Source organism: Augochlora pura, chromosome 8 (genome assembly GCF_028453695.1).
Source record: "Augochlora pura isolate Apur16 chromosome 8, APUR_v2.2.1, whole genome shotgun sequence".
Lineage (NCBI taxonomy): Eukaryota > Metazoa > Arthropoda > Insecta > Hymenoptera > Halictidae > Augochlora > Augochlora pura.
Window position 1 is genome coordinate 11,776,304 of NC_135779.1, and position 25,049 is coordinate 11,801,352.

Here is a 25,049-nt window from a genome sequence, read left to right on the forward strand (position 1 = left end):
GGAACAAAACTACGAACACAATTACTTTCAATTAGTTATTAATAATTAAACCTTAGAATAATTAATATAGTCGTAGATATTATAATAACGTGTAATATGCATCGTTTTTATCTGCATTAATAGTATACACAATGATCGTTCTTATTCCTTCTAATAGATCCGTAACACAAGAGAAATCCTCAAATATGAGACAATAATGTTTTAATTAGTATCTCTTCTATAAATGACTATGCAATACTCTCGCTCTACTCCACATACACTATCTGTCTTTTTCTCACTCATTCTCTCTGTTTCTTTCTTCCTATTTATTTATTTATATATATATTTATTTATACATATATATTTGTATTTATATCTTTATATATAACATGCAAAATTACAAACTAAGAAAGGTAATCCTGTATGTTCGTATAATTAATTAATAATCTGGTGTAACTCCTGTATTCACATTTATCTCGTAACTTTAATTCGAACATGTAATAAACATTTGTTTCTTCTTAAACGTTACTTTAGGAATTAATAGTACAAACAGTGTATGTACTTCCAATTTGACATTGTTAAGTAAACCGAGATATTAATCGAACATAGATGCGTGTGCCCACTCTATGCATTTTAAGCATGCAGTTATCGAATGGAAAACAATTTGACTGTACACTAAGGACTCCTCTAGAACATACAAATTGAAGTTCTATCTCGACGAAGAACGTTTCTTTTAAAAAATATATTATATAATACTTAAACTATACTTTACGTATACGAGATGTATTTATGTAGAAAACTTATGTGCAGTGTATCGTAATCGTTTCATTTTCGTATCTTTGAAATAGATTTTCTTTTCGATAATATGGATCAGACAAAACACAGGATAAAATGTAAGGTTTCGTTTGAACAAGTAATGGTGCAGTGGAAATCAAGGATAAACGTGCGAACGAACGTTGGCCCAGTAAACGGTTCTCTCTTACTTAACAACATCAAGCGTTTCTTTATTTTTTAGCCATTTATTCTTCATTTCAATATTATTTATGTACAACCAGCTTAATGTCTCTCTATCGTTAGTCGTAATAAGTCTACTAAAACTCATGTGCTATTGGAGATGATGTGCGTCCGTGGGAACTTATATAAAAAATTATTTTTTGATACAGCGGAGTGATTTTGGTATTACTTACGAATTATTTTAGGTCTTTACCTAGTAACTTACACTGAGATCTAGTAGGTTATACACTCTATCGGCCTCCCTTAAATATTACAAACCTTATCACATATATAGAGGTGTATTAGTACTTATTACTTTTTTTTATACATAGATATTCTGTATTCTGTTTAAATTGCTGCCAATGATTTCTTCTCGTATATACAGTTACAAACCACGTATTATACAATCATAATACCTAGAACACATGCATTCTCATATCTCTCTCTCTCTCTCTTTTTCTTTCTATCTCTCTCTCATTCTCACGTTCACACTTCATTTTCTATTTTATGTTCTTTCTCTTTCTCTCCATCAAACTCGCTCTCTCTCTCTCTCTCACTCTCTTTTCGTTTACCCCATTTTTTTCAATATTTTCTTTCTTTTTTCTTTAATTTTAGAATTCGTGTCACTGTTGAGCTTGGAATACATCAATGCGGCGCCGTTAATATCCTTTGCATCCGGAGAAATTCTTTGAAAGTTTTGAAGACACTTACGATTGGTCGTTCTAACGATACAGCACAAAAGAGAAAGAAAATTACAATGATCAGAAGAGAAGAAGCATTTGTAGCATGAAATCCCTGAACATTCGTCGCGAACCGACAGGGGGTGAATTGTTTAGTCCCCCGACAACACCCAAGATACGAAGAATGAAATCGCTAAAAGAATAGTCGATAGAGAATACAGTTAAATACGCGTCGATCTTGCACAAAAAAGAAATCGTCACTGCTGGCACATCATTCGCTGTTTTTTCCCTGTGAAAGATCGGATCGCTGTGTTACGCACTAATACAGAAGAAATTAATCGTAAAATTATGTTCCTAAAACACATTCGACACTCCTCGCCAATCTAGAATACGAGTGCTCTATATCTGTCGATCTATCGTGCCATAGATGGACATTCTATCATACATATGGGTACGCAGGTTCCTGAAATTCTGCGTACCCAAGCCTCGGGTCGGGTACTGTCGACTGTAACCTTCGGATAATCGAATTTCTAAAACGGGATTGGGGGAGGCATTTCATTAACTTTTCCTAAACGTGTATCATCTGTCTCAAATACTTTTCCATATATTTATGTTTAGGAAACGTTACTGAATTTATAAATACTCCACAATCCACTTTTAGAATTTCGGATACTCGAGAAAGCTCAGTACTCGACTTAAAGTCGAATACTTGAACTTTCAGGTATTCAAAAGTTTTGATTCCCAAACCGACTTCGAAAAAAGATACCCAACCCAATTTAACCCGAAATGTGGCCACTACGATCGTGTACCGCATTCGAACATCAGTTGTATCGAATTTGCAATCGCACGCGATACATGTCAGTTGAACACGGTCCTAGTTACCTCATACGGTTACGGGCACGATCAATAAACTCGTCCGATCCGAGACAATAGAGAACTCATTAGCCCTGGAAACACCGCTTCACACCGAAAGAACACGCTCACCGATCATACAAAGAACCAAGGAAGGAGCACGATCGATCGTACCTCGTGCTCTTCTCGTCGGGCATTGGCGGCACCTATTCCCCGCTTCTTCGAGAGAAGTTGTTCTACCTTATTTAAGCGCATACAACAACAATTAACATACAGATGACTAAATCATTGTACACACTAAATCGCAAGCACTGACATTCACGGCGAATAGATTGCTAAAGGCTTAAAGAACCAAGATTCGTCAAAAATCTTGAATTTTGATTAACGAACACCGAGGGAACCGATCCGCCGGTCCCATGCCGGTGATTAAATTAAGAGGACGTAGACGATAGCCCAGTGTATTGCTAGAATTAGTATCGACGATCACCGACTATGAGACCGTAGTGATATGAAAGCGCACACAACACGTGGGAAGAGCAGTCCCGCGAAAGGAATCGATGTTGGTCATTGATGAAGGTCCTTCCGATCCTCCCCGATGCACTCGATAACGAAAACAGGGTCGCGAATAACAGCGTGGAACGGACTCATCCTTGTCTTCCTGTACTCGTCCAGTATTGTGTCCTCTGCCGTAGTTCGAGCGTCCTGTTTCTTCCCGGAGTATTTGTATCAGACGTACATAAAACACATGTTAAACCTTTTGTGGAATATATCGCGCTACTATCGTAACATTTTCTTTGTTTTCTTCGATCGATACATTTCCACAGTTATAAATTCCAGTTTCTTTTTAGATTGCAATTTATACAGAAACTTGAATCATACACACGCACACATATGATTACATTACGCTAAACAACATGGACATTAATGACGTGCTTTCTCGCTCTCTTTCTTTTTTGTATTCGATACACGCTCCCTAAACTTTTCGGTACGCCATTATCCTGACGCATCCGTCTCGTTGTTTCAACTCCACACATGTTCAGGGAAAGCGCTGAAGGAACCTGATCGAATACAAAGCGACCGTATCGGTTCTAAACACGGCCTTTAGGAAACAATATTCTCTGTACATACTGTAACGTTGAACACGGTGATCTTTCGGCGAGGGTCTCGGTATTTGAATGCGGTATATCCGCATATTTTAGGAGAATTCTCTAGGATTTTTAAGAGCTTGTTCGTTTCTAGCGCGAAAATATTCTCTTTCAGTCAAAATTAGAATGTTCAAGTGATCTTTAAATATTTGTAGAAATATCTCGTTATGACAAATCGACTGGTTACCAGTTGTAATACACTAAGATATACCATGTACATATATTTGGCCTTTATAAATTATAATTCGTATAAATTAATTATTGCAGAATGTTGTAAATGAGTTTGTTTTAAATATAGAACAGAAATATATTATTATCTTGAAAGTATTTAAGAGTGTTTCTAACGTTTCCCCGCATTAACATGTCAATGTCGACAACACTGAGTTGAAAAGGACAAGTACAGGGTACAAAGGTAATTCTATATGTATAAAATTGTAATTTATCACAACCAGATGTTTCTATAAATATATAACAATTTCTCAAAGCAGGAGAATTCTTAAAGCATTCGAAAATTTGAGTGACACGATACAATTCTTATAAATGTGTTGTGGAGAAAAACCGGGGAATAAATAAAATTATACGCCACGCGTTTACAACCTATGATCAATATCGGAGGTCTTTGTAGACTTTTCTTTTTTCATTAATTGTTTGAATTCGTTCACAATGAAGGGTTCGAGTATTGTAATTATTAGTGTGTTTGTACCGGATCGCGTTTATTCTTTCAAAACTACAAAGCACTTGGTCTAGTTTCACATGTGTGTTCGCGATACGTTCGCAATATAAATTTTTCGTTGTGATTTAAACGAAGGTAAAATTTTGGAAGTCGTTTTTTAGCACCACAAACTATTTTCGTGACAGCGTCGCGCATTCCTTCGATCCAAAAATATTGTTATGCTACGATGAAAAAAGATATTTACAAGTTTGAAGAAACTCTTAGAAACGTAAAGTTGCATGTAACGAAATAATTTAATACTCATAATAATAGTAGTATTATTATTCATAATGTAACTCACACAATAACTTTCCTTATCAGCAATGCTGCGTACCGTCTATACGACCATCATTGTCACAACTACTACGAATTTAATTATTTCCTTACAAAAAAAAACGAAATGAATCCCAATGTAATAATAGCGAGTAATAGTAGTAGTAGTAATAGTAGTAGTAGTAGGTAGTAGTAGTAGTAATAGTAGTAATAGTAGTATTACGAAATATATGCAAACTTTAATTAGCCATCAAATTCTCTTTGCGATTAAATATTGTTTTTTGTACTTTTTTCCCGATCAAAGATTATATTTTTTTATTCAAGGCATTCATATTCGCGAAACGATTTGATTACTTTTCTTTATAAAATTTCAATCGATCGTTGCACGTACGCAACGCCTTGATACTCGTTTTTTAATAATTTTCCTTTTTTGCGTTATTAACGCCTTAATGAAATCCCTTTCCATTATTATTATTTTTTTTTTTTGATACCTTACTTTGTCGAACAGATAGATATAATTCATTTCTAGACAGTTTCCCACTTACGAACCGATATTATGTCACGTTCTCCTATTCCACGATACTAAAGCATACCAAGGTTTAGGTACATACTTCTGAACTGATCTAATGGTTGGTAGGATCGAAAACTACAGTCATTCTATAATCACCTTACCGTTACTCGTAATAATTGACGACTTTGTTCTAAGGTGAGTTTTACAAATAATCTTCGCCTTTTTTTTCTTCCATCTTTAAATTCATATCAATCGATTGGCCCTTTTTGACTTGTAAGCCTGATAACTGATAGTCATACGCGGCCTATCGTGATGATCGATTATGATTAAATTCACCAATGTGTATGTTCGCAATAGGTATATTTTCTTCTATATTATTGACTTAACAAGCCTACCTATTTCATGATTACAAATAGCGTATATTCATAATCGAGAAAAAAAATCTGCAATGAAATTAATAGTAGTAGCTAATAATTATATGGATTATTAGCGGAAACACTGTCTATGTAATCCTACCAACGATTAATGACTGAATGTGGAAAAATATAAAACTTAACTAAATGTACACAACTTTTACTCTTCCCCATGTACACAGTTTCTCTCTTTCGCGCGCGTGCTACAAACATTCATTGAATACACGTCCATTCATTTTTTCACATTCATTTTTTCACCCTGTTTCTCTTTCTCTTTTACACACACACACACACGCATATAACACTCGCATTCTTTCCCTTGTTCGCTTTCTTTCTTGCACTTATCTTTTCCGTAATATTTTTTCTTTTGTTTCCAAATTTACATAAAGTACAAACTTATGAAAACCGGAAAAATGTAACACAATAGTCAGTGTAGTATTCTCAAAATGTCGTGTAAGTATTTTATCTAATTACATGGTCACACTTAGGTGTCCGTCGATTACACACAATTAGTACTGCGTCATTTAATAAACTGTCTCTTTGAGTTGCCCGTGTCACACAGACAATTGTATTTAGGATTCTCCGTTGGAATGTCCCAACTCGCATCACCATTTTTGTTTACTATTACACATCGATTCGCTTACTTCGGTTCATCATTTGCTTTCTTCTGGTTTCGTTTTTAAATTATTATTATTATTATATATCGTTTCATTCCTTTATTGACTGACGTATATATTAATACGTTTTTTTCTGCGGTACCGTCCAGCGCCAAACACACATCCAAGTCCTGCCCGGTTTCAGTGGGTACGTAAAGAGCAGCAAATAACATTATAACGATTCCTCAAAAGCAGCCATCAAATCACTTTGCATGTTCATGTCTATTTGTCCAGCCATCTGAAATAATAAATATATCCTATTCTTGGTGAACTCACCTACGAAACCTATAATTCGTTGTGAAAATTCATTCACAATGTATGCTTGCACGCAGCATTTGTATGTCAAGTATGATCGGTATATTACCTCTTATATAGTATTTAGAGTACTAATGTTACGTTGACAAGAATGCTACGTGGGAAACGGTGCAAATTTTTTAGCAGGATACAGCTTTTTTGTATTACCAACACTCTTAATGCCGTTATTAAATTGCGCAAATATAAAATATTTAATCATATTACATGGCAAGAAATTAATTTTTAACGTTAATTTCATACCTATATTGAATTGAAAAATACTATGTTGATATGAATAAAAAGATCTAAACCAAAATAATGTCATGTTGACACCTACCGCTTCGCGGCGCCGCCGTTCTTGCTCCCGTAGCCTTTGACGTTCTCTTTCAGCCGCGGCCTTGTCTTGACTGGACGAGTGACTTGGACTACTGCTATCGGTATCGACAATAGCCTTAACCTCTTCTGCCCTCGATGTAGCAGACAGTACATTCCCCTGTTGGTCGCCAACAGTTTTTCTAACTTTATCTAGTGCATCTTCCTCCTCCCTTTCTCTTCTTCTTTCGTTCTCCTGCCGCAAACGCTCCCTTTCCGCCTGTTCCTTCTGTTGTCTACGCATTTCTTGTTGTTCCATCAGAGCCCTTTGCTATGAAAAAGAAAGGAGTTTACGCACATTATCATGTGTAAACATACGAGAAAAACATAAGCAGTAAAGAGACAACAAAAAGGTTATTTATACTAACTCTATCTTGCTTTTCCTTGGCCTGCTTTTTGAATGCTTGGAATGAGTCTCTAGCAGCACTCTTCATGCTGCTTCCTGCTGTAGATTGAGGACTGGAAGCTTGAGCCAGAGACGACCATGAGGAGGCATTTTTCACATTTTGTTCTACAGTCTGTGAAGTAACAAAATAAGTATTTACGTGATGAGAGCAACTATTGGTTAGGAATGAAAGTCTTCAAATCTGAAATAAAAATGTTAATATTTAAGTATTCATTCCTTTACCTTATTCTTGAAAGCAGACGCAAAATTCGAAGCAGGATTCTTTGAGTCAGGCGGCGTCATCTTCTTTTCAGGCATGAGTTGCGAATTCGAATGATTCCCCATTGGTGGTATTCCTAATGTACTCATGTCTGCAAATAGAGCTCCGGCTAGAGCAATGGCATTATATGTTTGATTAGTAAGCAGTTAATGTAGCACATTAGAATACAAACACTTTACAAAGGTGCTATAACCGAAGATTTATAGTAAATTTAAATAAAACTGGCGCCTTAATACTTCTGGTTAATATTTCTTTAAACTTTACAACTGTTATTTCATAATCCACTTATTACGCGAGAAAATAAAAACATTTAGTATAGCCTTTGTTACTTAGTTAGTATACTTTCAAATGAATGCAATACGATTAATAATTAACAAAAAGTAAAAGATAATGGCATTTAAATAGCATTATTACCCGATTAACAAAATAACTTAGCACGAATAAATAAAAGTTCAATGTAATAATTAGATTGAAACTAATATGAAACATACCATCCATAGGCTTTTGAGCCATTGGCGGTTGAGAGGTGGGCAATGGTTTCTCTTCTTTCTTTATAGGCATTTGAGATATTTGCATCGGCATAGAGGTGATAGGCAAAGGATCAAAAATTGAACTCATTGCTCCCATGTTCATTCCTATGTTGAGTCCAGGTATACCGTTGTTATTTAACATATTAGGCGGAGAACTTTCACGCTTGATATTAGAAAATCCATTGGAATGCTGCTGTGACATTGTAGCATTATGCGAATTCTGTATATTAGTTAACGCTGAAGTGGTGTTTATCATATTCTCCAATTGATTGTGCATCGACATATGCGTTGCCAAACCTTGCGGTAAATTCATATTGAGATTAGCCATTGTTATGTTTCCCAGATTCAGATTGGTCGCCATACTTGTAGGCATCATATTAACTGGAGGCTTTACATCTGATATTAAGTTTAAACTGTTATTGGTTGTTGTGTGTGGCGCTTGAATCATTGGTATGTGCGGTTCTTTTTTTATTGACAATGTTTGTTCCAATGATGTTTGCGTCGTAGGCACAGGAGCTAAAGAAAGAAAGCATTTCATAGAAATGAATAAGACATACAAAAATTACGTGAAATTATACAGAAGTTATTAAGTTCCACAATCTATTTAAAAAACCTAACTTGAAATATTCTCTATAATTTCACGTGCAGAAATATATGAGAGATTGCTCTTATTCGCGTAAAGTAACATTTAAGATAACAATTTTATCATGCTGTCAATAGTAAAAAAATATTCCTACGTTCCTAGACAAAAAAGCATGCTAATAAAAGAGAGCTACTAATATGTACCTAGAGTATTATATGGTTGCAAAAGATCTGACTGCTGTGTTAAAGCTGTCCCATCTGCCGGTACAGGCGTGTTTGCATTTGAAAAGGAACTGACAGACGTGGGTGGCTGTGGTGGCTGAGGCACAACCGGTGAAGGTACCATAGAATTTGTGTTTGTGGGTGTAACACTTGGAGGTGGTGTTGGTACAGAAACTGATGGAGTTGGTGGATTAGAAGTAGTTGGTGGTGGAGGAGTTGGCTTTTTTACAGGTGCTGCAGTAGCCATAGCCGTAGGTCGCGATGGTTGCGCTGGCATAGACGTGTGACTTGCTACAGGCATTCCTTGACCAACTGTAACAGCTGCTACTGCCACAGACTGTTGATTATTACCACCTAATAGAAATATTAACATAGACTTTAGTAATTCGTACTTGCACATCATGATATTGTATAACGTAGCTTTATTGAAAGATGAGAAGATGATACGACGTGCTTTTTGCATTATGTTTTCATACGTCGCAATGTAAAACTAAATGTGTTACTAAAATTGTCACGTACACCACGAAATTCTCATAAAGCTATCTCTATTGTAAACTATTCTTTTTACTACTTTTATTGTCTTTATTAATACCATTCACAAGTTTATGGTCATCATTGCGACATCATATTTCATCAAATAATCATAGTAGCATTATTAAAATTTTGTACTGTACTAACTTTTGTAATGTACTTTTGTAATATTAATTACTTTTGTAATGTACTGTACTAAACATTTGCTTTGATATTGCTTAAAATTCAGTGACGTTTGTATATGTGTAATAACTAATTATTATACTGCAGATCTTTACACAAAATTAAAATTCCTTACATAAGTTACAAAAAACAAAAATTAAATAAAAATTTATTTTCATTTTAATTGTTAATAGAAATTATTTATAACATAACCATACTCTTAAATTTTTCTAATTTTCTAACTATTGTATATATCACCTACTCATTTTTGTGATAAATGCACAAATTCCTGTGTCTGATTACATATATGTAGTGTAAGAATTTTATTAAAGGCATATGTATTACACACCTTGTTCTGAAGATATATTGCTAGGTTGTGTTACAGCTGGTTTTGTTATTGGTCCCGTAGAATTTGTTGGGGGTTGATTGTTCATTAAAAGACCTCCGCTGTGATTCAGTGTAGTTGCCTGGACAGTGTACTATTACTTAATATAGTGTATACAAATACCAATTTCCTTGTATATGCCAAAAGTTTTGCATTATTCATGATTTGTTGTCGTTTTTATGATATTGACACTGTATACCTTTAGATGCAAGTAGAATCAATGCCTTGTACGATTGATACCTTAATTATTATACATAGAAAGAATCAATTGTGGGATTATAAAACAAAATCTTCCAGTTACATTTAGAAATCGTACAATAGGTAGATAATGTTATAAATTATACAATCGCTGTTACTACTATGTCTTGCCCACAGAATATTATCTTACCGGCGTAGTAGTAGTTGTTGTTGTTGGTTGCCCCGTACTTGGTGTATTCTTCTTTGCTTTCTTTCTTGGAGGACGATTGGAAGAGTTTCCTGTAATTCAATGTAACATGCATCTAACTGTGTATATTGTGCATTCAACCAATTTCTCATTACAAGAGACAGTTCGATGAAAACATAGTGAAATGCAGTGTGCAGAGAGGATACCAGCCATGAGTGTTGTGTTTGCCAAGACACGAACTAAATATTAAGTATACTAGAAACAAAATTAAAAAACTTCGAGCATATATTTTCTAATAGATTTTATTCATATGCTTATATTATAATTGTATCACTGTGTACAACAATGTTAATTTAAATATCTCAATTGTATGATTTTTTGTGGACTTTCATCTTAATGATTTTTATATTAAAAAATTTTTAATGCGCAGAACAATTCATTCTTTTCTCATTCTACATAAAGTTAGTTGTATTCAATTCATTTATGAATAATTGCGTGTGCATATATATATATATATGTATACACATCATAAATACATACATACATACCACGCGCGCGCACATACATACACGCTCACGTGTTGCGAAACTGCCGCCGCACATACATACATAACACTATATATGTATGCGAGAGCACGCACTTTTTTTCTATAAGGATAATAGTAATAATAGTAATAATAATAAGAATAATAGTGATTATTACAATAATAATCGTGACAGTGGCGAAAATGATGATTACAAAATGTTGACTACAAAAACCATCAAACTGCCTTTTTTTTAATTTTCATACAGCATAATGTAATATAATATAATTAATGTAATATAATAATAGAATTAATGCAAATAAAAGTCACGTAAATAGTACAATATGGACTCAACTTAAACATGAATGATACAAGAGTGTCACACTCATACAAGTAGTTTGAAACGTAAATTCAAGTCGTAGTTAGCACAACATTGAGATCGGTGGCAAGATACTCCTGCTCGGTGTCTATAGTATTAATTGTATCAGTTACAAAAAGCAACTCTAATACTACATTTATCCTGATACATGTTCGCAATGAATTCATGTTTGCAATGGAATGGTTAATAATAGATTAAAATTTATAAAATGTACAATACAAGAGAAAATGATTGCAAGAAGACATAGTGAAGATCTAACAAAAACATCGAGTAGGAGTTCCAGTGTATCTTAATTTATATAATATAGTTAACTGGACCACCAAATGAGCCAACCCCGACTCTAAACGACCTCAAAGAATTAATATTCTGTTTGCATCACTCATCTACTTTTGCGTATGCATTTAAAAAAGTCTTCTGTGTATCGCCTTCATTCATAACTTACATCTATTATTAATATTTTATGATATATTAGTTTTCACTATGTACAAAACGCGTATGCTTGTGTACTGTTGCTATGCAATGTCGTGATACGCAGAAAACAGATAGAACGTACATACAACTTTTGAGAGCAGAGACAGTGGTTTTAAATAAAGGAGCATCTCGAAGCATAACAAAATATCGAGTTCGTTAAATCTGCTTTTGCGTATGACAATCTAGAAGGAAGAATGATGTTCCAGTCTGGACAAAGATGCGAAAAAATTCAGACGCGTGCTTGTATATGGAATAAATGCTAACAAAATTTTGGAAGGCAATATTAATATTATTATAAAATGCCCTATACCTTGTGTTACAAGCTAATGGTGATTGTATTAATAGATGCATAGTTTCTATCTAATTCAGCACACGCCATCAATTTGATCTCACATAGTCTAACTAATTAATTGGAAACCTTTTTTCTATTTACTTTCAATATTTTAGAAAACATAAAATGATGAGATTATTCTGATCAACATTTTCTTTCTACTTTAATATATATATATATATATATATTATAATATAATATTTATATATATAATTTTTCTTGGAAATCAATAAACATTTTTGGCCAATTGTAGCTTTATTATTTCCGTACTCGTTTTAATAAAAATTAATAACAGTTAATAATTTATTTTTCTACTTCTTTTGCTGGAACAGTAAGTACGCTGCTGACTGCACGATTAATGATACCATTAAATTGTACTGATGTGAATTTGATCACTTTTTTTTTTAATGTTCATGTTATACAACATCTTGAAGCATAAAGTGCTTTCATAAGCACCTTAGAATCTTATATCAGTTACGTCCATAACTTCTTATGTATATATTTTGCTATATATAAGAACTAAATTTACATGATATTTCAACAAAAAACGCTATCATGAGCAGACATTTACACATAGAAATATAAGAACAAAATATCACTAAAATTAACTTCATTCGAATTCGTATAAAAGGTTTTCTAAAAATGTTTTAATAGGACGGGTTAAAATTAATATTATTTCGGACGCTTTTACAACGTGATTACTTTGAATCGATAGTACGTATTATGCATATGTCCAAATTATATTGCTGAGAGAAATCAGGTTCATTTTTAACAAATGTAATTATTTAATATAAGTTTCATAGCTGGGTATTTAACACTACACCGGCCTATATAATTTACTGGCATTCGAATTAACAGAATCAAATTCTGTCAACATTTTGTTTTCGTAATCCGAAAAATGAGAAAACTGACAATGGATACCAGTGAAGAACTAGTGGTATATAAAACAATGAAACGACGATTAGCAAAGCTTAGCGGAGTGCAAACAATGTGTTTGGAGGCTAGGGTGCCTTGTTTCTATTGTAGACCATTTCCTCAACCTGCTCTCGTTCCTGTTTCATCTACCATTCCCTTCTCTTACTTTTGCTTACAAGTAACATGAAAAGTATACTTTTCTGTCTGTGTCATCTATACACTCCCCTTGCCTTTCTCTTTCTCTGATATGTTAACATAAACCTTGTATGCTCAAAGTCATTAACCTTATAAAAAATAAATGGAAATCGTTGATTGTATCACATATCACATCATTCTCCGCTCAATTTATGTCTGCATTGTAACAACTTTTATCATCAACCCACATACTTAGAGGAAGATTTCAAAACTTCGGTTTAATTTCACTGCTTCATCTAAATAATATAGCATACTATTATACCAAAGCGTATTTATGAGACGATAAAGATTAATAATTGACATTTTAAAGGAAGCACCACGTCTTTGGCTTTATCAAACTAAACTTAGTTAAGAAATGGAAATAGCAATATGAGGTAATATCAGGTAAGAGCTTTTAAAAAATATTTTAAACTCTAAAATTGTTTGCGGAGACGATATTAACTCGAGAGTGTATTTAATTAGACTATTTTGACGCGAAAGCTGTGGATTATAACAACCTTAGAATGCTGATTCGCAAATCCAGCCACCAATACACATTGTCTGCATTTGTTTTCCGTGTGTATCATAATATCACTGCCTAATTTGTTCCTCTCAAGTATTGACCATTAAGATCCACGCAGTTCTAGTCCGTGGAAATCAATTACAGTGTTCAGAAGCCTAAACACAGTTCTCACGTCACTCGGGTGATAAGTGTATGTTCACACTTAATGTAATAATGACGCTTGTTAATATCACTGTACTGTACTCTGATAAATGATACGACATGAATGAACCAATGCGAGGAAACAAACTTAATGATTTAAAAAACACAGTGATACAAGTAATGCTCTGCTTATCAATTAATGTAAATAAATATTAAGTTTGCAAGAGTTAATATATTGCATGATGTTGCTTGGGTTATGTAGGGCAATATAATTGTCAGGAAAAGCTACAATGTATAAATCCAAGGTACCAACATTTGACACTACAGTCTTTTACTGTATTTGTGCACTTCATATACACATTGATGCAATTTCCTTAAATATTACTAAGTCAAAAACCTTACCATCTTCTTTCCCTATGTATCTAATCACTTTCAATATACATGTACTTACACATTCAATAGAAACGTGTGACTGCAGTGAAAAAATTCAGTAACCTTGAATAGCAAACTATACTTGACTTTCGAGCAACAGAATGTATTGTCAACACCGACAGGGCAAGAGAAAATATAAGTAATCATTTTTAATCAATAATATAATTCGTGAAACAAGCTGGCATGGCATATGGTATCCTCTAAACACAGTCTGCACTCCACTAGCTCACCTTTTTCTTACCATTGCATATTGTCTTGTAAATTAAATAGAATTCTTTAAATTGTGTCAAGTTTCAAATTTCGTATTTAAAAACACTTTTAAATGTATTATTGCTTTAAAAAATACGTACCAATTTAAGCAAGTTTATAATGACAGTGTCTATCATTCTATTGCAAACTTGACTATAATGAAACTTGACACGACATTCGTACTTGCATTAATGTAACGCAGCACTTAAGCTACACGAATAACGCCGTCCTAATAAATACAATTAATAAGCAAGATTTAGCAGCTTAAGAAGATATTTGCGATGCATTTTGTGCAGTCAAACTCGGTCTGAAAAATCTCTGTATGTCTAATTCACCACTGCATAGATATTGTTGTATCTGCATTGTTGCATCAGTATTTTCGATTATTTTCATTTCAAATGCCAATACAAAATTGGTTAGGCACAGAGTTCATCTTACTTTTTAAATTTTAAGTTTTCACCAAATCATGCGGCATCGAATTCTATATTTTTATAGTTTCACATAACACTACTATTCTCGTAGTGCTTATCAATGTTTTCTTTTAAGAATATATCTAATCTGTTTAATATTTTCAGTTGCTATTATAACATATGTATATGGAAAAATTATATTTGTGACCTTAAGACCTGACATTGAAGTGTTATTATTACTTTTTTCTTATTTAACCATTTCATCACTCTACACTTGTAGTATTAATCGTATCTTACTCACATACATTTGTTTGTTGCACGCAAATTCTTATTACAAAAGACTGTATAATGATAAAAAAAGACCGAAAATTATAAATATTGAAACATAAACATAATCACCCTGTAATTATATAGCAACTGAAAATATACATAAAGAAAAACATGCGTAAACAGTAACATTCCATCTATGCAATAAAACAAAATCAAAATAGAACTAACTTTAATTTTGTATCTTTATGTAGTTGCAAGTATCCGCATGAAATGGTGAATAACTTTATTTAAAATAACTAGAAGATTCACGTCTATGAATTTTATGTTTTATGTCTCAAATGAACACTCTTACCTGAGAAATCAATGAATGTACAAATTAACTGTTATATCACTAAGAATATATTACAAATAGAATGTATAAACTATTTCGTCACATCACAAGAAAGCAGAATAAAAAATAAAATAATATATGCTGAATGTACTGTATTGTCTTCGTAGTATTTTACAGCATAAACGTGAATAGAATTCTGTGCTCTATAGAACAAATTAGCAGTAACAAATTTCACGGAAGATTTTTACTAAGAATGTCTATTCATCGGAAGAAAAACAATCGCAAATAACTCCGTAATTTTAAATCTCACAGAAAAATTAGTTCATATTTTCATGAAAACTACTTATTTAGAAGTAGTTCATTGTTCCCAAGTAAGGGTCTAATAATAGCAACAGTTACATGAGGTTCATATCTAACCTGCTTCACTGTCGCTTGAATCACTGGAGCTCGAAGAAAGTGAACTACTGCTGGAGTCGCTATCGCTGCTACTACTGCTTGATGCCGACAATCGCGAAGGCCCACTAGCTCCTCCAGTTCCAACTACGTCAACCGACTTACTACTGTCTTCTGTAAACAGTATTTTAAATAAATGTGAAGTTGAACATTTTAAACAATAAGTTTTCATTTGCAAGTTTACAATTTAAGCAATTTTATTCCATGAAATACGTAAATAACTAACCTTTCTTAGCAGTTTTTTTAACATTGCCTAACTGCCCCGTAACATCTTGTAACCTTTTCTCTAGCTCCTGTTTCTTCTCTGCCATTTGTTCGTCCTTAGATTTACCACTAACTTTTTTATCTGTGGACATTAAAATTCGAATACTTTAAGGATTTATACGAACTTTGAATTAGAAGTTTTAAATCACATTATTGAAATATTTAAGTTAACGTTGTTTAGTTCATTGTTTAATAAACGTGTTTCAAATAAAAAAATTCTCACGAGTACAAGATGACAAAATAGTAAACAAAGAGTATAATAGTAAAACAGTCTAATCTTACGTGGCTTTTTTCTGAGACATGAGGCGACATAGCTTTCCAATTCCCTCAATGTGGATGGTTTTAGCGTTTCAAAGTCAATTTCTATCTCATCTGGGTTTGAGTCCCTCAATGAAGGTTCTCGAGATTGTATTATATGCACGACGCGTCCTAATTTATCTCCTATAATATCAATATAAGCAACATATATTTAGAATGAACACAATCAAATGTTTCTTCATACTTAGCTTTATATAACATATAAGTCATAGCTCACCAGGTAATTTGTTAATATCCAGACTAAGTTGTCTCTTCTCATCATAAGACATTGGTTTAGCATTGTCTTCGTCCTCCGAATCAAATGTAGTAGGAGGAGGTTGACTACTGGCACTCTTTTTCTTAGTTCCAGCTGATCTACTGTTAGCTTTCGGCCTTTTATTTGCAGTATTTGCAGCTGCAGCTTTTCCAGGTCCTCTTCCTTTTCCTTTTTGCTTGGGATTCGCCGCCGTTGGCAGATGATGACTCATGCCTCCTGCTGCATGAGTTTTATTAGGTCCTACTGTTATAGCTGGATGATGAAGATCACCACCCATACCACCAGGCATTTTCAAATCACCTGCACCCATTGCAACACTAGCTATACTAGCACCAACACTGTCAGAGACATTTGGAATCCCACCACTTGGTTTCATTAGTTCTTTCATGGCACCAGTATGACTGGCAACAAGACTACTACTCTTATTGCTCATTGGCCTTGATTTCGTTTTGTCGGGTTTCTTCTTTTTACTCTTCTTTTTGCCGCTTTCTTCTACTAGTTTCCTCATTTGTTCTTGCATAGCTTTAAGCTGTATAAATTATTGTTTTTCAGTATTAAATGCATAATAGTACTAATCAATTGAAAAATTCTATGTACACATATATTAATACAGTAAATTCTTTTCAAACAAAAACGAACAATTTGAGAAGAGGACATATATATATCAGCAACTATAAAAACGAGTATATATATATAAATATATATATTCGTTTTTATAGTTGCTGATTGTTAACAATTATAAAAACGAACTGTCAGACTTGAATAACCGTATCTCCTTTTCCCAAATGGGTCCATTTTCATTTATAAACTGAGAGAGAGAATTTACTCTGTACCTCTTGCTGCAAAGCAACCAATTTTTGGGTACGTTCCTCTTCTGAATCATCGCTCTCCGAAGAACTTTCGGATCCCGAACTACTGGCGCTACTACTGCTACCTTTCATGCCTACCATACTTCCCATGGGTTCATCCGGAATTTTCGCGTGCCTGGTTTATTAAAAATTTTATTTTGTAAAATAAAAAAACTGAACAAGTAAAAGCGCTACTTCTAATATTTGTAGAAACAAACCTCATTTCGAAAACATCTTGAAGTTTTCTAGCCATTGCAACAACATCATGATCAGGAGGATTATATTTATAACAATTCGTAAATATGAGTCGTACGTCACTTGCAAACTCTTGTGCAGTTTTATATTCACGGTTATCCATTTTCGTCTATAAAAGAGTAAAATGAATTATAACATTAATTCATGCAGTGGTATATTCAAAACTATACAAACATTATAAATATATATACAATATTAAAAAATTAGGAATATTACCTTTACAGTACCAAGATCCATTGGTTTCTTTATTATATCATGATAGTCATGTAGACCTAATAATTCCGCATCCACTGGTTTGTAGAAGGGCCACGCATAACCCTACATATTATAAATATTATTGTTATAGATTAAGTTTAGAAATATAATCACGATAACCATATTATTCTGTATATTTTATAACAATTACCGAATGCTTTTTTGAGAACAATTCCTTCAAAATTTCATTGCAGAATTTCAAAGCTTCGGAAAGTTTTTCCTTCGACTTTCCAGTGGTATGTTGAGGCTGTAAAATAATATAAAGATAAGAAAAATTACGAAAAAATAATGAAAGTGTGTTTAAAATGTCATAACTTAAAAAAAGCAGTCCATAGAAGCGTTTTTAATACTTGCACCCTATATTGAATGATGCATAGAAAGGTATACAAAAAGAACAAAAATATTAACAGAAAGTAATTTCTCACTTTCTTAAGAAAGAGTATTTAGATAACTTTTGGACTAGGTAATTTGCGACACTTAATATATGACAAGACAGCACAAATGAAAGGAAGGAGCATGAAGGAATAGTAATAAATGTACCTGTTGGGCCATTGCCCCAATCAGGGGCATGTTGGCCTGGAATGGCACTAAGCCGTCTTCCGCTTGCCTCGTTGGCTGAAACAGCCACGTTACAAACTCTTTGTTAATGTATTAATGGCTGATGTGATCATAACGTGCAAGGAATAAAAATACTTTGATATATATGATGTGTATTAAAACTTCCTGTTATACATAAAATGATTTCGAGAAACCGAAAACATTTTTCTTATACATACAATTATTCTACTACCACAAGTTTCTCTAGTCGATAACTTTTTAGGTAGAAAATGATTAAATGATGAACAGGTTGCGTGTTCAGCATGAAGATTGTACAAAGACACACACAATGAATGTTTCAAAATTTTATAAGACAAGATGTAAGAACATCATACTTTACCTTTTTTATTTGTCTGCCAGATTCTCGTCTCGTAGGTATTTTGGCATTTTTAGGATCCAGTTTATATAAAGGCTCAAAAGAATTTGCAGTAGGAGTTGTAGTATCAGCCTTTCTCTTCACTCCCTTTTTAAGTTTTGCAGGTTGTGATGGAGGCATTACTGTGGGTGCAGTGGGAACTTGTGGAGGAGGAGGTACAGCAGAGGCTGCTTGCGGGTCCATTGCTGGTTGTGCATGGTAACCGCTGGTTGGAGGGACCACTTGTTGAGGCAAAGAATTGTGTGTAGCCATTGGGGTGACACCTATACTTGATGGAGGCGCGATAGTAGTCGTATTTGTGCTCCCAGGTACAGATGCAGGTGCTTGGGTGCCAAGTGGAGGCATAGGGATAACGCCTGTCGTTCCAGCAGATGTAGCTGAAGGCGTTAGGCTATTTGGTACACTGGAAGTAACTGCAGCTGCACCAGATGAAGGTCGACCTCGACCTGTACCTCCTGCACCCCCTGCTACTCCACTTACTGGTGCTCCGACTCTGCCAGCTTTTTTGCCTTTGGGTCCCTTTGGAACAGGAACTTCGAGTTCTACTTCGTCCTTTGGCATTTGTGCAACCTATCAATTTTTGAAACATTTACAAATGTCTTTTGCTTGTTACGAACACGCATGTAACTATATTTTAATAACACACTGTTTTTCATCGAACAAACTTTTAGTGGTAACTTAACCTGTAGAGGGCCAGTAAATTTATAAGTCAGTAATTTTATACTAAAACTTATTATATGTGTATGTGAGGTATTTTCTATACAAGCTTACTGTCACAACTCGACCCAATTTATTAGATATCTGGCCCTCTAAAGATTAAATCGTAATAATAGCTACCTTTGTAAGAAATAATTTTTCGAGAGCTTGTGCCATAACTACAACATCTTCTCCAGGTTTGTTGTAAACGTAGCAATTGGTGAACATTGTATTGAAATCTTGAATACATTCTTTCCCACTCCAGTAATAAGTATTTTCTAATCTTTTTTTGATTGTGCCCAAATCCATTGGTTGTTTTATAATTTTGTGGTAATCCTAACAAAATAGAAAAATATAATATTAAATTCCGAACTTATGTGTTTTCACATATCCTTTTAAATTTACATTCAATATGAACATACTGGTAAATTGAGTTTCTTGGCATCTACAGGTTGTTGAAAAGGCCACGCGAATTGATGCTTCCATACTGGTTTGAGCACACCTTTTTGGAGAAATTGTAGTTGATTGGTAACACGCCCTGGGCGATTAGGTGGTGGCACAACAGGTGGTTGGACTACACCATTGACTGGTTCCACGGGCGGTTCATCACGTGGAGGTGGTTCCTTTGGAGGAGCCGCTGGTGTAGTTGATGTCTTACCAGGTGCACTTGTCTGTGTTACCCAGTATTTATTATATATTTCATATCAATGGAACTTCAGTTATTTAGTTAGTACTATTGCTACTGTTACTCTGGAACGTACAGTTCAAAATTTATAGTATTTATCATTATAAAGCGTAACATCAAACCACTGCCTCTTTTTGTATGTATGATCAATATAAAATAACTTAAATTATAAATATTGTATCACTTAAATCATGCTTAAATACTGCATTATAAATTTTAATAAAAGTATTACTTTTTTAAGATTATACATAAAATATATAAATAGAACATAATTGAAATAATATAAATGTCTGATATCCATTTTGTAAAAATACATTATGCCATCCATAATTTTATTTCAGCACATAGATTAAATGATTTTAGTAGATTTCATGCACTATAAAATTAGATAAACCCATTCATGCAACGAGCAAATTAGGCTGCTAAATATTTAGATTCCATAACCACAGGCAAGCAATTTAGAATTTCTTTTTAATAGAAATTTAATTAAATATGTAATCAAAATGTATATGGATCACAAAAATATTTTCAACTGAAATGTAATGGCAACCCTAAGTCATTTCATACGTCATGCAAATAAATACTATATAAAATTTTATACTATGAACTTCACAAGTAATTGTATGATGAATTAATAAAAAGAAAAACCTACAAAAACTTAACAATGTATGAAACGACTTATTAAATTTAAACATTTATATCTTAAAATTTCATAACCAATTACGACATAGTGAGCAAAAAGTACCTTGCTTCAAAAAAAAAAAAATAAATAAATAAATATAAGAAAATGATTATTTAAAATTTCTTTCTGTTAGAGGTTTATAGAAAATTTGGGAAAAGTATAGAAGCAAAATTACAAATTGCTCTTAATACAAATTTGGAGCTGCCATTTTATATTTTTATCATATATATCCTAGTTGATACAATACTCAACAAGGAATCTCACCTTCGGTATATTACACAGCCTTTCTCGCTCCTCCACATCTAACTGTAATTCATACATACCATTCAATCAAACAACGCTTAGGTTCATTACATTTAAACAAAAAATTGTGCTTAGCATAATACCAGGAGTAAGGACATACACAATGGTAGTTCCACATATCTTGGTTCCTTTCAAATAGTATAGTTTAGCAGTAGGTAGCAAACATAAAATGCATTACAGCACTGGTGAAATAAACTATGAATTAAAATAATGTATTTCATTTAAAAAGCATAAGGGATTTGTATTTAAACATAATTTGTGCTTTTGCAAGTGATTAAGCTTTGCTGAAAATTTTTGCATATAAGTACTATGCAAATCACTACAACACGAAATATCTGTAGGAATAATGATATATTTTTAATATACAAAAGAACTCCAATTTAAAGAAATAGAAATATAATGTGCCTCTCTGTATGTTATTTAACATGTGTATCTGCTACATGAGAATCATACAAAGGGAAAATGTATGTATTACTGAATGCAGCTTTTATGTATAGCATTAGTAGATTAATAAGCAAAGTGCACTTAAAATTATATCGCAAAACCTTAGAATCATTTACTTACCGAATTATTTTGTGAGATAGTGTCCACCTGCTGCATCTTGGCTTCGTTTCTGCAACAGAAAAAAATAGATACGTAAGGAACTTTGTAAATGAATATTAAACATATTATAATACTATCCTTTATAAAGTTTTTAGCCATGTATTTGGGTAAACAAACATCTTAATTATGAAATATCACTTACATATAACCTGTCTTATAGTAACACCACAATTATAAGTTTACACCATGATTATAAGTCTACACCATGATTATAAGTTTACAACATGGATCAATAATTTTTCCTTTCATTCTTGAAATTTTGGGTTTTTACTACATGTGTAGTGTCAATTTTTAACTGACATACGATCAAGCTTTTGCTTACACGTTTTATGAAATAACTATGTTTATTGTATAATATAAGGCTCATTGAGTCCACGATAATGAGCTTCACCTACCTTTCCGACATATATGGTACATAAATGCTATGCAGCAGGTAACTGCCTTACGTTGATGCTTGACGCTATGAGGCTTCATCAACAATTGAGATGGCAAGGATATATTCTGAATCGAGCATGGTAGCTCACTAATTGCTTGCCGAGATGATTGCGCTGCAACCAGGGAGATTGGTGCCGTGGAGGCATAACACTACTCAAGCCTACCAAATGGTAGTACTTTGAATGTCAGCCCTGTACACTGCTGTGAGACTCCGTACCTCCAGCCAAGACTCGCGACATTAGCAACATCTGGATAACATAACAACAGGACCCCGTATTGTAACAACCCCAAATTGTTTTATCGCTTTAGAGCAAGTTAAACATTGTTTTACTCTCAAATTGTGTAAATATTTATATATGTATAGATGTAGATATATATATAAATATGTTGTAAATGTGTAATTTATTTAACATATCATGCAATACTGAATCTATAAGATACATGCTGAACATACAACAATTTTTTTTCTCCAGTTTGCTATACATGAAATAACTATATAGAATTATAACTAAAGTTATTGAAACGTTCAAATTGCTCCTGTAAGACCTCTTAAAGAACCATTTACAGAAATTTTATAATTGAAAACTACGCTTTACAAAGAAAGAATATTATGCATGTATCGATTTTGATATTTATTATTAATTGAATACTTGTAGGAAGTGTTCTTTGTGTCAAACATAAATGAAGACATAATGTTTGCAGTAATCAAAGAAATGTAAAAAAAAAAGCAGCTAAAGTTTAATTTTGTAACCTATTATAATAACATTATTCCACTAATATTACAATTTTATGCGTAGCATATAATAACCTGAGAAATATATACCCATGATAAAATACCTAATTTAGCTTGCACGTATCTCAGTAAACCTATCATATACCATTGTATATTATGATTATAGCAGTCCAACATACTAGTTTTTTAGAAAAGTTCAAGTACGAAATATTAAATGGCAAAAGAACAAAAAGTTTGTAATAATGAAGTCATAATTTATCAAAAAATGGATATGAACAATAAATATGAAGGGAAAGTGTTAGGAACACAAATGATTGTTCAAAGTGTATCATTTTTTATGTACAATAATATCTGAGATTGTGTGTACATGAATCAATGTGCATACCCAGTTTTATTCAAGACCAGTATAAGCCAAAATGGAAAGTTTGAGAAAAGTAGCACAAATAACTGGTACACTGGTATAGAAAGTGAGCTGACTATTAAAATACAAAATTGACAATATACAAAGGAAAAAAACATACTCGCGGATGACCATAAGATTTTGAGCTTGGGAAGCTTTGAACAAGAGCTTCTACCGTGGTGAAGAGGAGCATTGCCAGAACAATCCATGCCGCGGAGACGTTCTATTCGTAGAGGTCCGTGTATCAAGGGCAAGAGATAAGAGTATCGCGGGCTGAACAGGTGCTTGGTGGTTAAAAGTTGTTGAAGTAGGAACAGAGAAAGGTGAGATCCACGAGAGACGATGGGAAAGAAATAAACGCGGTAGATGCGAGAGTGGAAGAGGTGGAGGACAAGTAGGAGGATGGCGAGGGGAAGGGTAGCAGACCCGCGCCCAGCCGATGCACCCAGCCGACGCACACAACAAACACGAGCAAGCCGCCGTGTGAGAATCTAGTCGAGCGCTCGACTAGCTCTGAATTCGCAACGTTTCTCACATCCGACAATTCTGGCGCGCGCGAAATACCCGAGCCGCCTTTTCGGTTACTCGATTTGGCGTAGGTTTCAACATGGCGGTATGGCCGCTCGGGAAAGAAAGCTCCCAAGGGCCCGCTACTACAGCCGCCACTTACGCACCACCACGACACACACCACGCGCTATACTTATCATCAATAGATCCACAAAGTCCAAGATTACTTGTAATCACTTACCTCATCAATGGAAGTCCACTTTCCACAGGAATTCTATCGAAAAACACTACCACTACGTCTTGAACACTCGACTCGCACTACGCTTTCTCCCTGCTTGCTAGTTTGGTTGGTCGGTGTTATGGCCGCCGCTGAGTGTGCCCCACCGTTTCACTCACTCACTCACTCTCACTCGTGCGAGCGCTCGGTTCGCATACGCGACGAACGCGGACGCGGCCCGTCCAACTAGTTTCACACTTACGAATGCGGACGTCGATCTCTTGCACTAATATCGTATCAGTGCCTCGTACCGAGCTCCACCGACATTTTCCTGGAGTCTCGTACAATTGGATGGCTTTCCGTGCCCATGACGATCTCGGATCTAGAAACTAACGATCGCAGCACCAACAATGGCTACGCATTCTTCCGCGACGTACCGAATGGTCCTATTCCGTTGTTCCTCAAGTACGACCTGTCTATCCATTCCCCTTCTCTACACCGCCAAACCGAACCTTAACGAACGATTCCGAACGGTGAAGCGCTAATTTTGAAATGTTTTTACATATTTTCCACATTTCTTTTCGATTTTGTATAATATTATATATATTATGCTATTCAAAGAGCTGCTGTACTCATTTATACAGCTATCATAGCTTTTGGTTCATATTATTCGC

General features: G+C 34.0%; 1 protein-coding gene across 6 annotated transcripts; it reads right to left on the reverse strand.

Moving 5' to 3' along the window:
- Positions 1–21: 21 nt before the first annotated feature.
- Positions 22–24,834, reverse strand: LOC144474392 (homeotic protein female sterile). Of its 6 annotated transcripts, none has more exons than XM_078189193.1 (24): positions 24,400–24,834; positions 22,478–22,765; positions 22,044–22,092; positions 21,441–21,482; positions 20,232–20,480; positions 19,951–20,145; positions 19,078–19,683; positions 18,681–18,755; positions 18,292–18,387; positions 18,102–18,203; positions 17,849–17,994; positions 17,616–17,766; positions 16,744–17,311; positions 16,491–16,649; positions 16,171–16,290; positions 15,909–16,058; positions 10,346–10,434; positions 9,922–10,039; positions 8,862–9,233; positions 8,037–8,591; positions 7,509–7,636; positions 7,249–7,398; positions 6,846–7,151; positions 22–6,452 (listed from the first exon to the last, which is right to left on the reverse strand). In XM_078189193.1, exons 2-24 carry the CDS (start codon positions 22,486–22,488, stop codon positions 6,387–6,389), a joined length of 4,503 nt encoding a protein of 1,500 aa, XP_078045319.1. In that variant the 5' UTR covers positions 22,489–22,765; positions 24,400–24,834; the 3' UTR covers positions 22–6,386. The 6 variants fall into 6 exon arrangements, with proteins under 6 accessions (XP_078045319.1, XP_078045317.1, XP_078045318.1 ...); XM_078189191.1 differs by having other exon boundaries at positions 7,509–7,654; XM_078189192.1 differs by lacking the exon at positions 22,478–22,765 and having other exon boundaries at positions 7,509–7,654.
- Positions 24,835–25,049: the final 215 nt, after the last annotated feature.

Bases quoted from the DNA above. Each gene is read 5' to 3' on its own strand.
- LOC144474392 (XM_078189191.1), bottom strand. The intron at 16,291-16,490 runs GTAAGATTAGAC...TAATGTCCACAG, and splicing joins ATGTCTCAGAAAAAAGCCAC to ATAAAAAAGTTAGTGGTAAA. The intron at 7,152-7,248 runs GTTAGTATAAAT...TCTTTTTCATAG, and splicing joins CCAAGGAAAAGCAAGATAGA to CAAAGGGCTCTGATGGAACA.